The sequence below is a fragment of the Pteronotus mesoamericanus genome, unplaced genomic scaffold (genome assembly GCF_021234165.1).
Source record: "Pteronotus mesoamericanus isolate MK-2021 breed Mesoamerican mustached bat unplaced genomic scaffold, CSHL_Meso_final contig_347, whole genome shotgun sequence".
NCBI classification, from domain to species: Eukaryota; Metazoa; Chordata; class Mammalia; order Chiroptera; family Mormoopidae; genus Pteronotus; species Pteronotus mesoamericanus.
The window spans coordinates 6,296,717-6,313,075 of NW_026555137.1; the positions used below are offsets into that span (position 1 = coordinate 6,296,717).

Sequence of the window (16,359 nt, forward strand, 5' to 3'; positions counted from 1 at the left end):
GATCTTGTGGGAAAATGCCATTTAAAGATAAGAAAGGAAGACAGATTCTTATGTTTAACCAAATGTTAAATATTTTTTATTTTACTCACCTGCACACTAAGATGAATCCATTTCTTCACAAGAATTCTCCCCAGTGTCATTACTTTTATTGGAGGCTGCAAACCATGGACTGTGCGATAATAAAACATGGTCTCTTCCTCTGATACTGTGAGTTTGAACACAATCTGCCCATCCACCGTCTTTTCTATAATGCACCTTAGGAAGCAAGCAGAAAAGACAAAAAAGGTCAGCATCGAACCCAAAGATACGCTAAGACATCTTCCACTTGCGGAGGTGTAACTGATCCCAAACTCCGCTCCAAAAGCTGCACCATGCACAAATACGCGAATATCGCCGTGATCAGAGCAAGCTTTATTCCAATTAAAAAGCCCTTTTGATTTCAATAGAAAACAGAATTCTTATTTATAACATATTCCTCAGAACCTCAACACCCTTTATTAGACATTCATGGTGCAAACTAAAGTGGTTGAATCATCCTGCAAAACTAACATTTAGCTGATTGGCTCATCAGTTCCTCTGCTATTTCCTTTATAGGAAGTGGCACAATATATATCCTGGGTATTGAATTACCAGCGCAAATCTTACATTTTTTTTTTTCACATAAAGAGAATTTAGTGCCCAGAGAGGGCTCGGAATTGCTCTGTTTAATTCCCACAGTGAATGGAGAACACTATAGTCTTTACCTCCTTGCCCATCCCTGACCGGAAGCCAAGGCTGGGGTCTGCAAGGTGACTGGCTGCTGACCCTGACCGCACAGGCCAGCAGAGGCACTGTGACGACGTTAATGATCTTGGATGAATGATGCAAGGCCAGTTATCAAATTATCTTTTAAAATCACTTCTATCCTAATCACAGTGATATTCTTTTCCCACCCCTTTAAATAGGCTTGTGACATTTTTATTTTTTTATCATCTTAGTTTAAGTTCAATATAAATTTTATGTTAATTATATCATTGTATATTTCTAACCATTCTGTGTCCACTGAGCAGAAACAGATGTGAACTTAAGCCCCGTTCCCCTCAATCACATTTCAACCTAGCGACTCAACGTTTTAACAGAAGACAGATATGAATGCTTGCTAGTAGCCTTCTAAGTGGGTTACTTGCAACGAGCTGCTGTTTAAAGAGAAATATCACTGACAGTAGCCATTAACATCCCGTCAAATGACTAGCTCTTAAAGGTGGCCTTCAGCCTGTGTCTCACAGACAAGAACTCACGACGGCGGCACCTCCCAGGAAGGAGACCCCGTCAGGTACTGAAAGAGTCTGGGTCCCCTCCTCCTTGCAGCTGCCTCCTGCTCCGCCCAGAAGTCTCCATGAGCATTCCGGACCCCGGGGCTCTCCATGCTCAAGACTTCTGATGGGGTCTTCCTTTGCGCTTCCTTAACACGCTGTGCTCTCTTGCTAATAACACCAACCTACCTGTCTTCCCATGAGATCAGGAGTTTTCTGAGAATAGAAGTATAACCGGGTGTGCAGCAGACCCTTGAAAAGTGAGTGACCAAATGGAGTAGGAAGCATTGAAGAGGCAAATGTAAGATTGGGCTGAGCAAGAATGATTGCTAAAGATGTTTTAAAACTTTTCCTAAATAGAATGTTTTTCACAAAGTATTCCTTTTATTACATGTATCCTTTCCCAGAGTTTAGAGATAAGAGTAAGTTTGGAGAACACTTAATAGTCACTACTTTACTGCCACTATTTTATTAGATTTTGTACCTATATTTGGTGATAAAGATGAGAGTAAGTATATATTTTGAGCAAATAGGTTTAGTTGACATACAGTTTTTATATAAAGTAGAAATAAAGCTTTAGAGAAACTCTACTATGATTTTTTTTTAACCCTTCAATAGGTGATTATCTTGAAGTCACTGGACTGAAAAGAGTTTCTATTCCCTGACTCCAGGTCTTAAAACAATCTAAGAAAAAAATGTGCCTCTAGTTGTTTTTCTTGAGTTTCAATTTACAATACAAGTTAGCATTTGACCATTACTCAAGAATGTATTTACCAAAGGCAGGCTTACTTCCCCAAGCTTAGTGAAAATGCATTTCTTAATATGTTATTGATTATCTTCTTTGCTATTTTGTTTGCTTGTAAACATCCTAGCTTTGGTAGATAATGAATGTGAGAGGAAGGCAGGTAGCAAAATATTTAGGAACTGGATTTATTCTGTTCCTGGATAAACAATAATTGGATAATCTGTGTTTTGTTTGTTTTACTTATCTAGTGCAAACACCCCGAAATTCCCCCAATTCCCGTAGGTATTTTAGTTTTGAGAATGGAAATGACCTTGAAGCAGAGAACTCTCAAAACTGTAAACTATGTGCTATGGCCTCTATAAATACTCCTCTGTCTTACTTACACAAAACGATAGCAAGGGAAGAAGAATTTGGTGGAGGCATAGTGTTTGGAAAAAAAAATATTTTGTCCTAGCCACATTTGTCAAGAGACACTTTTTTAAGACTGTACACTAGTTACATAAACTGAGTAGGCTGGATTTACTGACATTTCAAACAGTAAGGAAACAGGATATTCTTTTAGGAGTGACAGAGAAATTGAGATGGTGGTTTGAGATGATTTGCACTCCATGTTTTTTAAAAAATGAAAATATGCCAACTCTCACTTCGCACATTAAATCTGAACACCCAAGACATTTAAATCCTATTTGCTCATGAGATTATAAGACCTTCCTGGTTGGTTTCACAAGTTTTTTAGGTATTAGGCCAACACTCTCACACAATGGAAACGTCACCCCCGGAAGAGCCGACCGCCCTGCAGGAAGGCACAGGATGAGAGAACGTGCCTCCGAACCGTCCTACTTACTGTCAGTTCCAGACTGGCTCTAGACACTCAGGGAAAACGCAATATATATTAGTTGAAGAGACTACTACAGAATAATACACATGTGATTACATAAACTGATAAAAAAAAAAATACTAAGGAAGCCACACTCCAAAGTCACTTGAGGGCGTTTCTACTAACATCAGTAACATAAAGGCTTCTGAGACTCTTTCATGCTTCCCTACACTTTTCCTAAGAGATGACAGCTCCACAGGGTCAAGGGCCACAAGCGTGACCTGTTTCAGGGATGGAGCATTATTCATTACTGGGCACTTTCCATGACTCCAGCCAACATCTCTTCTTGGGAAAACACGGATGTCGGAAAGGACGTCCTAAGCCCTCAGAGAGTTACCTGCCTGATGAAACGTTTATCCGCTCCCAGGGGCAGGTTCTTTATATAAACTCCGACCAAAATTCTGGAAATGTCAATGACTCGTATTCCTACCCTCCACGTCCTGAGACTCACTGAGCCTGACGCAGCCTCCGAGGCCTAAGATCAGGACTGAGCTCAACAAACTCCTAGGAAGCATACGAGACAGGTACGGCCTGCGATGAAACCCGCTTCATGCAGTCTTTTTTGAGGATTCCCTTCATGATGGAAAAGAGAAAAAACAATCACATTTTGGGGGGAAATGTCTGGCATGTAAACTTGAGGAGGAAAGACGACCACCACGGGAGTCGGTCGCCCGCAGCGTGGATTCACAGGGCTGGCCTTCGTTTCCAGCCCGGAGTCCAGGCTGCACTCGTCTCCGCTACAAGTGATTTTTCAGGCCCCCGGGAAAGCTCCCCCTCGCCCTGCTACTTACATTACACCTTCCCGCTCGGGTTTCAACCACACGGCCAAAGTAAACGAAGCCGCCAGCCTTGCAGCAGGAGGAGAGGAAGAGCAGTTCGCGGGACTCCCGAAAACAAAGCTTGCGGAGTGCGCAGGCGCGCCGGGCCGCAGGTCGCGCGTGTCCGGGGCGACGCAGCCCGGCCGGCCCGCCGGGAGCAGCGCGGCGTAGGCGGGGGGCGGCCGACCCGTGCGGGCAGTGCTGGGCGCAGCGGCGCCGGGCGCAGACCTCCAGGCCGCCGGCGGCCGCGCCGCTGCGGCAGAAGGCGCTTCTGCCCGGGAGCCCGCACGTTGCGTCGGCGGGCACGACCGACACGGCCTTGAAAGCGGCCACGTTCTCCAGCCTCGGGAAAAGGCCCTGGGCGTCGGCCCACGGGATGGAGGCGAAATGGGGGAAGAGCAACGGTTCAAGGGTGTGAAGCAAGAAACCAAAGCTCAGGGAGAGGGCCAGGCGATGCATGTTTACAGAAAAGCATCCTCCTCCTGGCAAAGCGTTCCTAGGGGAGCGATCGGGCCCACGCGCCGGCCAGCCACACGCGGACGCCGGGCGCTCTCAGCGGCGCGCAGGTCTTCCGGGGTCGGGAAACCGCAGCCAGGTCTTCACACCGAGGTAGCACCGAGGGCGTCCCGGGCAACGGCGGCGACATGAGTGGCAGCTGGGGTCTGGGAATCAAAAGCAGGGTGTCAACTGAAAGCTGCTACATCATTAAAACTCAAGTTCTTCCTGAGAATGAGGACTTAGAGCCCTGGGCCAGAACCATTACCACTTCTTAAAAAAATAAAACACTGGGCAGGACGCTGTCTAGAGTAAAATGCTCATTCTTTTGGCAAATAACTTCACTTTGTTGAGCATATCAAGCACTTTAAAGTTCACAGGACAACCAGATCTATATGTACGCACACAGGAGTCTATTTTTATTAATGCATCTCACCACAGTAAATTCACAGGGTCGCTCTGCCCCAGAGAATTAGCACTATCTGCTCACGAGGTACAGAACATACTGCACAGGTTTTCTTTGCGCAGGCACCGTATGTTACAACGCCGAGCTAACTTGCCGATGCCCGAAATCGAGCCAGCAAAAGCACTGTGGGCCTTGCCCCCTTTTCCCAGCAGGCGCAGCAACTTTAAGCTCCCAGTAAAGCTGCTTAGGAACCCAACACCATCTGTCTGTCCTATGCCTTAGTATTTAGCAGACGTTTATGTTCGTGCTTCCTCGTATGGCTACGTATTTGTAGGTTAAATATGGACCCCTAATACAGTGTAAGTAATTGTACTGATAAATAAGCTGAGTTACCATTTCTTTATTGCATTTCAACCAGTTCCCTCAGTGTGACAAATGGCTCTTCACAGGGCCGCGGTCCCTCGTTGCCTGGCAACACTGCGGTGACCCCCGGTTACTTTTAGCAGATAGACTGCAACAGCATTAAGGCTGCAAGGAAGACTTGGCTGCCACAGTACGGGATTCTGCACGGCACACACTCCGTTACCTGAAACTCGGCGCAGTCCGCTTGGTGCCCCGCCTGGAACTGAGCTCCCTGAGCTTTCCGCAGGTGCCTCCAGCAGGGGGAGGGGCCTGAAGGGGCCAGGCGTGCATACTTTTAAAGTAGCAGTGCACCTCATCCTACAATCCCCTGGGCCCCTCCTCTCGCTGCTTTCGTGCACTTCAACCCATTGAATCTTGTCATCAAAACGATCCGCCACTATTAGTAACACCACCCATAATTCCTAGGGTCCTCTGTTCTGGGGTACAAACACATCAATCACCTGGAGGTTTGGTCCGTGAATGAAAGTTTCTTCTGACTATTTAGTTTCTGCATTCTTTAGTCCAGATACCCCTCTCCTAAATACACATGCTTCTCTAGATTAGGAGGAGCATCTGATAGCATCCTAACAGGTTCCACTTGGATGATCAGGGATTTTAATGATGCCACAGAAGCAACAGGACTGCCTTTTAGCTACCTGATTGGATAGAAACGTGTATTTACGAACACATGTTTGAGGTCAAGTCTATGTAGTTACTATTACATCCAAATTTTCCTATCATCTTGATCTCTCATATTAGATAGGAAATATTCTAAAGCAACTAATACTTCTCTCCATTTTTATCTTAAAAATAGAAAACTTGTTTGAGAAAAAAAATTAACCAACTGTGGTTTTGTTTTCTGCAAATTACATCCAGGGAGATGTTTGGAAATGACAGAGATGCCTGTATGGTGTTTCTTGTTAGAAGAGCAGCCAGAGGCAAACCCACAGTGACGGCTCCCAAGTCCTGTTTAAGTTCCTCTTCTGTGCGAGATCTGAAAACCACAACCCTTTTATTTACCAACTTAATCAATTAGAACAAGGTATTTCTAGAGGAAACCTTCATTTGCCAAAATATCCTGTTCTCTACTTGTCGATTATTACAATCTTGCAAGGGCAACTTTTAAATTAAAAATAAACTTTAATATAAAACCAGTTAACCTGTAATTAGAGACGACATGTGCAAATTCTGAGAATGTGGAAAAAAGTTTTGAAATAGGTATCTAGGACAGGAAGACTTAGATAAATGGATAATGCAAACCTGCTGTAAAACTTGCAACCAATGTTTGTCTTCAAACGAGTTATTCAATGGCAGGCGTCTCTTAAATCCAAGGGCTAACATTAATTTGTAATCGTGGTGTGTTAGTGTATCTTTGGGGTCTCCATTCGGGAGATAAGAACCCTCCCACCACATAACGGTCCCTGCCTCGTCACAGAAAGCCACGACTCAAAATAGACAAGCTAAGATTAGCGACTCCGCTCCACATTCAGACACCGCGCCTGTAACTGGCAGAGGCAGACGACGGACTGGCAGATCCCTCAGCATTCTCCGCTTGCTGCGGTCCCACCCGGGGACGCTTCTGGTACCTGGACTGGGCACCAACACTCCCACCACCCCCTCTTGGTGCCTGCAAAATAAGTACAGGGGACAAAAGTAAAAGTGTACAGGAGGGAATTCTAGGTAAGCCTGTGAGTGGCCTCGTGCTAGTATTTGTTTATCTTTCTGTATCTCGAGGATTAACTGGATAGCTCTTCAGGTCTAGGGCAGCTTGGCTTGGCTGGGGCTGGACACTCTGATGTGGCCTCATTCTCTCGTCTTACAGTCGGCTTGATGGTCATGGGGATCCAGTTTGGGAGCAGAAAAACACCCAGTGACATACGATGGGAGGCCCTGAGGTGCAAATACTTTCCAGGCCTCTCACTGCATCGCATTTGCAAATGTCCTATTGGCCCCAGAAAGTCACATGGCCAAGCCCAGACTCAAGGGCTGTGAAATAAATTCCGATCTTCAGAGAAGGAAAGAAAAAGCCACATGGCAAAGGGCACACCTGCAGAATGAAAAGAATCGGCAGCCATTTTGCATTCTACCACAGAGAGAGTTGCTGGCAATTTATATTTCTAGTTGTAAAGCCATCATGCCACATTAAATCAGAATATCCCTGTTTTGCAAGTGTCAAGAAAACGATGTTTTCTTTAGACACCTATGAGCAAATTTATACTGTTTATCCTGGAAAAGCTGGGTACAATAAGCTTCGTTTATCAAGCACTTGATGCCTAGCTCTTTTTAACGGACAAAAATCGAGAGGTTTCCCCTATTCTTGAGTTTTCAGTATTCAATGACTTACTATTAAAATTGACTAACCTCTGGTCTAACTGATGAAGAAAAAAAAAAAACAGTGGACATATAATTAGTATCAGATATAAAAATAGAGGCATAAACCACAGGTATAATGTGATTACAAATGTAAGAAAGTATTACAGACAATTTTATGAGGAGTAAACTTGTGTTCTGAGGCAAACTGGACAAATTCCTAAAAATATTTCAAACCTAAGCTGACTCAAGAAGAAAGAGAGCTAGAAACAACCCAAATGTCCAACAACTGTAGAATACAAAATAAAGGCTGCAGTATGTTTGTACAATGAAATGAAATAACACAATACGAAAAATGAACTAATGCTAAAAGCAACAACATAGATAAATCTCCCAGACACGGTAGGGAGCAAAAAAGAGCTAGACACACCAAGACTATACTGTATGGTTCTATTTATACAAAATGCGAACAGTCAAAGCTAAGCTATAGAGATGCCAATCCAAGAGTGTTTTTTTCTTTAAAAAAGAGAATCAATGGGTATGGGCTCTGGGAAGTCTGAGAGAGTGCTAGAATTTCTGTATCTTGTTACGCATGGTACTTACACACGTGGATACATTTGGAAAAAATTCATCAAGCTGTATGCTTAAGATGTGTGCACTCTGTGCGAATTACACCTCAATAAAAATAGTTAATATCTGTAAAAAAAAAAGTATCTAAAAATGTAAATTAGTCTATTTACTAAATAATCTGCAATTACATTTCTGCTCACAAAGAAAACGGCCCAGAGAGCGCTGCAGGTCAGTTACACCCGACACCTGGAGAACTGTAATTCCAGTTTTTACAAACACTCTTGCAGATGGTGTGAGAGAATACTTACCTGCTTATTTTATGAGGCTAGTATTACAGAAGAAAATGTGCAAAACTTGATGGGTAATTTACAAAAGCAACCAACATGATAAATAATAATGATAATTAACCCTTTTCCTAATATAGACACCTATTATCACTGCTTCTATTCAACAATTTACAAGCTAGTGAATTAAAATAAGGAACACTACTGTTAGAATTTAACCTTTCTCTACAAACATGTATGTATATCCTACATGAAACAGATTCATCATTCTATAAACAGGATAGCAGAATGCTTCCTATTTTCAAAAAATTCTTCCATATCCTTTTGCAATTTTCTAAACCAATGCAATCTCTTGTGATGCTTACAATTCACAGAGTAAATTGAATCTTTTTTTTGTGTGTGTGTGTGAACAAACAGCAATAATTCTCAATCTGGTTTCTGCCTTAGGAAGGCTGCTAATACAACAAGGTACCTAAGAATAGATCTAAGTAGTGTGCGAGTAAAGGTGACGCGTGTCACTTGCGGGGGAAGGAGACAGTGCTGGCATGTTCGTCCCCACGCACACTGAGATGGACCGCCCACCACCCACATTCCCCCATGACCACAACACCTAGACCACCCAGGGTACCTGCCATGAACAGACAACACACGGGACACACAGCAAGGGCAAGACACAAAGCCATGGGGTCTGCAGCCAGGGAGGGTTCAGGGTCGCCTGCAAAGGCAGGCGGGTGGCCCTATGTGATGGTGCACAGCCCCACCTGCACTGGGGCGGCTGCTGGTCACCCTCTCAAAGGCACCTGGGAGCGCGACTGGAGCCCTGAGTGGACAACGAAGGGCCTCCTCCGCAGCCCAGCAGCGTGCCGCCTCGGTCGGCTCAGTCAGCAGCTAGAATTCCTTCAGCAAGGTCGGACGGCTGGCTGACAAAACGGATTATGAAAACATCAAGAACAACAAAAGTAGCCATCATCTTGTCAGATGGGGGTTGGGAAAGAAGATTCATTCATTCTAGGAAGTAAAACTCCGGAGAAGGGAAACTCTAAAAGAGGGCCCATGGGAACAAAAGGACAGGTGAGGGCGTGGCTGGAACAAAGGACTAAGGACGTAGTGGGCGGGGTTGGCAAGGCGACAGTCTCACCGCCAGCTGCCCATCCCATCTAGGGGGTGATAGAGAGTCCCCATCGTAGCACTCACACTAGTTCATGAAGATGCGGACGAAAGCTAGGCCTTCATCCTAGGAAAACTCCAACATGGCCCCCGAGGAAAGCCCTTCATCCTTGGAGTGGGCTATGGACTCACCCAGGCACTCGCTGGGAGCTGACTTCTCAGCACTGCTTGATCCTCAAGACCAGGCCTGCAGCCCTGGTAATGGAGCACCCACCTTCCGGAGAGGACCACAAACCTCAGATGCCCTCACGGCTGAGCAGAAACGAGCCGCAAAGAGACAAGTCACACTGCAGCCCTACCGGTGGGGAGCCAGAGACCTACCCTCAGGACATGGCCTTGAGGACTTCGTGGGCCAGGGCGACGGAATGTCCCATGATCCGAAGAGACAGCCGCTGCAAAGACTAGCACAGCACCAGGCTTACCAAGACACAGAGACACTGGTGAAGGACAGAGCATGCTTTAGGGACACATTAAAACATACACACACGCACAGACAAGATTAAAGGAATGAACCACATACCCTCCACTACTCAGAGCGTCATGAGAGGTAGGACCATTTCATGGCTGAGAAGCTGCAGAGAAAGCCTGGGATGAACCCTGGCTTCACTACCTACGAGCTGTGTGTTCTTAAACAGGGGACTCAACCCCCTTTTATCCAGTTTCCTCACCTATGAAATGGAACTGTTTTATAGGCTTGTTGGGGGATTAACTGTAGAGAAGACAAAGCGATGACTGGGTTTGCACTGGTAGCTCTCATATATTTTCCAATTTGTACATAGTGAGTTTTTCTGTAATTCTATATCCAAAGGCCAAAGAGAGGAAATACCACCATGCATTTCTCTACCATTAGAGCTTACCAACACTTTTACCAATTATCTCATTTGATCTTCAGAACCACCCCACAAATTAGAGAAAATTTCACTCCGAATATACACATGAGGAAAGTGAGTATTAGGGTGTCAGTGGCTTTCCAAAGTCACTTAATTGGTAAATGGCAAAGCCCAGATTATCTCGATGGAGCCCCAAACTCCTCATCCTACACGAAACCTGAGCCACTGGGAGGTTTCACGGAGGGGCCGGGGTGTTGCATTGTGCCTGAGAGTTGACAGCTTTCATGGACAGAAAAAATAAGCATTTCAAGTGACAAGAACAGCAGAGTGAAGACAGTAAGTTTGGAAGAAGATTGTCCTACATATATGGGACATGTTATTTCCTGCAGAAATATGTAGATAGATACCATTCAGCCCTCTAAAAGAAGACTTTTCAGATTCGCAATTTTTTTTTCTGGAAAAGTCCAAAGCTTTAACAAGGGCATTATTATAGCAGCTTTCAGGAGCCTCCACTTCTTTATTCAATATCTAAGTCCTCACCATTATCATTCTATTGCCTTGATCCACATTCTTGAACGTGTGTTCTTATACTTCTTAAATTATGCAAACTCTCGGATGATGGAAGCATCATACTTGTTTGAGGCACAAAAGCTTCGCACTGGTATTTCAGGTGACACTGGGACACCAGGAGAACGTGACACCAGAGAGAGCATGTGGCAGGCCACCGAATTCCCGTCCCTTCTCTCTCCTGAGCCCAGGCTCAGCCTGGCAGGCGAACTCAAGAGCCGCTTCCCGCACCCAAGCCTGGCGGCAAGGTAACAGCTGGGAAGCGGCACGGGACCCGGCGCAGCAGGCTCAGCGGAGGCTGGCGAGCGGGACGCACCAGCGGGTGGGTCTGAAAGTGAAAATATCCACGGGCGCTGAAGGACAGCAGGCAGGCAGGGTGCAGGCCTCGGCTCGAGCCAAGAGGCGCTCGGCGACCCTGGAAGGTCACGTTTCTCCAAAGAGCCGCGCCCCGTGGATTGACGCGGGCCCTTTCCCAAGGCGGGTCAGCCCCGGGTGCCCTGAAACCCAAGGGTGTGGGGTTTCAGACGCTTCTGAGACAAAGCGCCATTGTTCTGAGGGAGGAGACGTGAAGAGGGAGGGTTAGGGGGTGGACAGCGAGCTAAGCAGGGACCATGTGGTCTTAGAAACTCAATCCAGTTAAGTAACATCTAAACCAGTCCCATAGAGTGAGAAAAAAAAAAAGTGTGCTCCATTTACAGGGAAATGGAGGATATACAAATCATAATGGTGAAAAACAATTTTGCTTAGAGAAAAAAGCAAACTGTGTTGGAAAAGTTTTTTTTTTTTTAATTGGCGAATATGGAATATGGTTTATCAATAAACTCTATAATTCTCTCTAAGGTCTCTGTAATTCTCCATGTAATTTATTTATGTGGTTTATTCATATAATTTTTAGGTTCAAATGCCAAATACTTTGCCAAGAGAAGAGTAAGAATTAGGGAAAACGTGATTAGGGCAATAAAATTTGAGCAAAATACATTTGTAGAGCAGCTTCTAAAATGTATGCAAACACAATCATTATCAGGATAACTAAAACATATAGTTTGAGAAAGAAGAGATTTTGCTTGGAAATTGCATATAAGAGAAGCGATGTGATGCTCAGTTCTGATGGGACTAATCGTTGTCTGTGTTTGAACCTAAGCCCGGGCCTCCGGACAGTGAGGCCCGAGTGGCTGCTGCCTCGCTCCACAGCCAGGAAGGCATGTGATGAGCGTGTAAAATCGAAATCCTCGTGAAGAAAGGAAGGACGGAACATGAGCTGCGAAGAGTCCTTTGAAATAGCCAAGACACAAGGAACAGTGTTAACGGCCAGGCATAGAATCATGCTGAAGATGCCCTCTCAGCTCAGCTCATCTCACCCAGGCACGAACCTCAGGCAACGGCCGATGCCGCCGCTGTTTTAGACACCAGGGTGCCAAGCCCGGGGTAGTAAGTGAGTTTTAAAGTCTGACAGTAAACATTTAGGGAGAAAAACAAGATTCAAATCTCGCTCCAGCTCACTCTTCACCACACTGCCAGGTGAGCCCTAAAAGCAACAATCTCAGAGAACATTCTAACGTTTGACATTTTCCTATATGCTAGTAAATGTCTCCCTTAAAGTAATTTAGATAACAGTACATATCTACAGTCTACTGGGCACTATGCGACACTAACTGATGAATGGCTCCTAATCCTAGGAACACTCTCGATGTTAAGAATCGGCCTTTTGCTTTAAAAAATGGAGGAATTTATTTTAGGAGGAAATAGAAAGTCCTTAGTTTAACCATGATCCACAGAAGCAGCCCCTTCTGGCTGCAGTATGTTCGGCTGCCTCCAATTTTGTTGTTCTAGAACAACATTAATAGAACATTAATGATCATCTGAGAAAAGCCATGAAGATGGAGAAAAATGAGGAGTTAAGCACAGTTCTGAATAAGTACTTGGTAAGATTGAAGTTATTGGCAGTCAGGGAATCACTTTATGCAGGGGCAAATGAATCGACTATAATTTTAACCTAAAGTACCACTATAGGGGCTGTAAAATTCTTTCTACTTGGATAAATAGTCTCTATTTGAATTGCAGCTTGCATTGAGAATGTAATAAAGAATAACCTAATTTGACAAGATTCTAGGACCCTGTTGGGCGGGGGCAGGACTGGCCACCAGAAATGAAATAGAACTAGAATACACTAGGCAAATGACACATCTCTAACAGGGGAGAGTCCAAAACAAGCGAATGGTATATAAGATAATGGGAAACATACAGAAATAAAGATTTTAAAGAAAAATAAGAGGTTTGGCTCTAAGCTACATCAATTATCAGGGTTCTAGCAGAGTCAGTGTTCACTTGAACTTCACTCTCTCCTTCTGCAATAAAGCAAAACTCTCCCCAGCAACTCACTCACTGCCAGACGCTGATGTTCCACCAGCACACGGATGTGCACACGGCTTCCTCTCAGGCTGTGTCCTGACCTTGGAGCTGTCCTGACTGGCCATCTCGTCTCCTCTAGCTACAGCCCCTGCTGTTATTCAATTAAGCCTGGACACCAGACCAGAGGCTCCTGGACAGAGTGTCCCCAGCCCAGCTCTCCTGGGGACACAGCCCATGGCTCTCGCAGGCACAGCCCAGCCATGAAGAGTGGTTCCGGGAGCTTCCCCGTACACCCTGCACCGCAGGCAAAAAGCACCATCCCTGTGGGTTTGCACAGGGCCTGTACGGAGTGAGTCGCTGAGCCACATAAAGTAAGTAACATCGTGCTTAAAGTGAAACCCATTAAGTACACTCATAAAAGCAATTAAGATATTTCATTAACACCACAAAGCATTTATGCAACTTATTAAAAAATACCATTTTACTCATTACCACCCTTCTAGCACAGCTCTGAAATAGCACATTTATCCTGGGGTCTGTCGATTAAAGAAATATGGCATGTTGCGACCAAACTTTGTATTTTGTAGGCATGGAAGATCTTTTTTTTTTTAAATACTGGAATAGAGTTAATCACAATAACCAACACTGTATCTTCTAAAATCACTAAACGATTTTGGGTAAAGAAAAAGGTGGTGTGGTAGCATGACTAGAAGAAAACAACCAGAAAGCAATCAAGTGATTGTAACAACTGTTTTCTAAAAATACATGAATTATTGCTCTGGCCCAGTAGCTCAGCTGGTTAGAGCATCATCCTGATATGCCAAGGTTGCAGGTTCAGCCTCCAGCGAGGGCACATACAGGAACCAACCAATGAATGCGTAAGTACGTAGAACAATAATTTCATGTTTCTCTCCCCCCCACCACCAAAATAAATAATTTTAAAAAAAATAAAAGTATACACATTATTTAGAAGAACATAGATGCCAATGCCTCTCTAAATTCACTGCCTCCCTGGCATATATGCATACAGGCAGAAATATTTCCTCTTCTGTTTTCATGGCATCTTGGAACTGTTTCTAAGGACCCACCTTACAGTACCTCCTGGCCCAGTGTCCCCTAGGGGGTCACGTGAGCTGAGGAGCATTAGAGGAGGAGGGGAGAGGACAGTGCAGCGGGCTACTTGGGGAGTAGGCCCTGAAGACCAACGACCTTGACTTTGACTCTGTTTTCTCCTTCGCTTTGACCCACGGGATGCTTACGGACCAATTTTCCTGACCATCTCAAGTTACTGCAAATCCATGGCCTCAAATGGTGTATCTGGGTGCAGTTGTATCCCTGGTTTTAGTTGTCATTATTTTACTGCCCATGTTTTTCTTTCTCTTCGTTGTCTCTGTAACATACTTTTACTTTTGTAAACGTGTGTGGGTGTGTTACAGCAGACCTTCTGTGGAATAAATGAGGGTAAGTATGCAAGTGAGCCAAAAAACTAATCCGCTTTAGAAAATCCTACCTGATATAAATGCTTATGAATCAGGAGTCCTGAACTCCTCGAGGGGCATGTTTTACGCCTCCTGGCTCTGCCTTCCCTGTCGCGGTTCCTCAAACACAGAAGGGGCCCCCTGACTGTCCAATGAAAGACTATACATCTCACCGTTTTATTACGTTCTTTTTGCCTTGACCAGTAAGGAACCTGTTCAAATTTTACAAAAACAAAACAAAACCAAACAAAAAACAAAAACAAAAAACAAATCTCAAACAAAAAATCTCATGAGTTTTATCTTAAAATGATGAATGCAGGTAGTCCTCACATTAAGGCCTCCTCTGCGTTACGTAAAGCGTAATTTCTCAGGGTCCTGGGGTGAGCATAGCTGGGTTGTCGCGGGATACGCGGACCATCCGATGATCTTTTCATCCATATGGCAGTATATCAACTCTAAGTTTATGAATACATAACATAGAGTCTGGTTTTCAAGATACTGGTTAAGTCAGCTTTTTAATTAGTCTCAGAAAGTAAACAATGAGTAAACGCAGGGCAGTTATGCTGGAGGAGCTCAGTCATGTAGCCTTCGGTTCAAGAACAAGCTCCAAGTTCAACAGATGCTTTTAATAGAATCTAAATGGCCATCACTTGTCTCTGGAATGGATAACAAATTAATGGTGTAAGCAGCAACCAGATTTATATATACATTAATGTCTTAATTTATAAAAATCAACTTGTGCAGTAAGGAAAAAATAGTGCAACACATTTCTTAATTTGTTCCCATAATCTCATTTCCCTTATTAGTATTTGCCATTCTTCATAAAATTAATCGATGTCCTGTTTTGCTCCACAGTTTCACACATTTTCTAGAAGGGGCGACAGCTCCTTTCGAGGTTCTGAACCACGCAGTAGGCCAGTCTGGCCGAAATGCTGACTGATGACTTGGTGCCCATAAACGCTGTGATTTCCCCTCAAAGCTCGGTCACAGGAACTGGAGAAGTGACAAAAAGCAGGCCCTGTTCCTTGAGGCACAGACGGACAATGGGGTGATCAATTCTATCAAATGTGGGGGTCTGGACACAGGCCCGCTTGGGGCTGTTTGACCCACTGAGTTTCTCAGAGGAGCAGATGAATCCAGTTAGAGAAAACACGTTTCAAAAGAAGAAAGGAAACCTGAAAGGTTCTCACCTCCCAGGATCTGTGCAGCTGCCCCCCAACTCCGGCCTTCCTTATTCCTCCTCTTCTCGGGACATAATCATGTTCTAATCTAAGGTTATTCACTAGTTTTTCTAAGTTTGTGCCTAATTTTAACAGAACATCTGTGTCATTAGTATTACTTTGAAAGTTAGAATATAGGGCAAAATCACCCAACATGAGTTAAGATAAACATAATCTTAAAATAGAGAATAATGAAGCAGCTTTCTGAAATATATCACAAAGCACCATTGTAGCCTAAATATGAAGTTACGCAATGACACCAGCACATTAAATCAGGCACCAAGGGAATGTCTAGATATTTTAGGAAAAGGGAAAACTTCAAACAGACTGAAAAAATTAAATTTAGTCAGTCGAGCACATGCCATTGCTCCGTGTCCCAAAGAACGGATAAGCAATGGCTGTCGAACTTCACGTCGCTCTCACCTGGTCATCGATTTGTGGACCCTCTCAGTGGATTTTTACCTCCTCTTCGGAACTTTCTGTATATTTTCAATGATCCTCAAAATTCCACTCTCAATTTCTTTTCCAGGGTCTAATGGCTCCCACTGC

General features: G+C 44.4%; 1 protein-coding gene across 1 annotated transcript in view; it reads right to left on the bottom strand.

Annotated features, from left to right (window-relative positions):
• USH2A (usherin) overlaps positions 1–4,191 on the bottom strand; it is a 474,416-nt gene extending 470,225 nt beyond the window's left edge. Inside the window, 3 exon segments of the mRNA XM_054576584.1 lie at positions 90–255; positions 3,706–3,911; positions 3,913–4,191. Coding sequence (XP_054432559.1) covers positions 90–255; positions 3,706–3,911; positions 3,913–4,191 — 651 coding nt within the window.
• Positions 4,192–16,359: the final 12,168 nt, after the last annotated feature.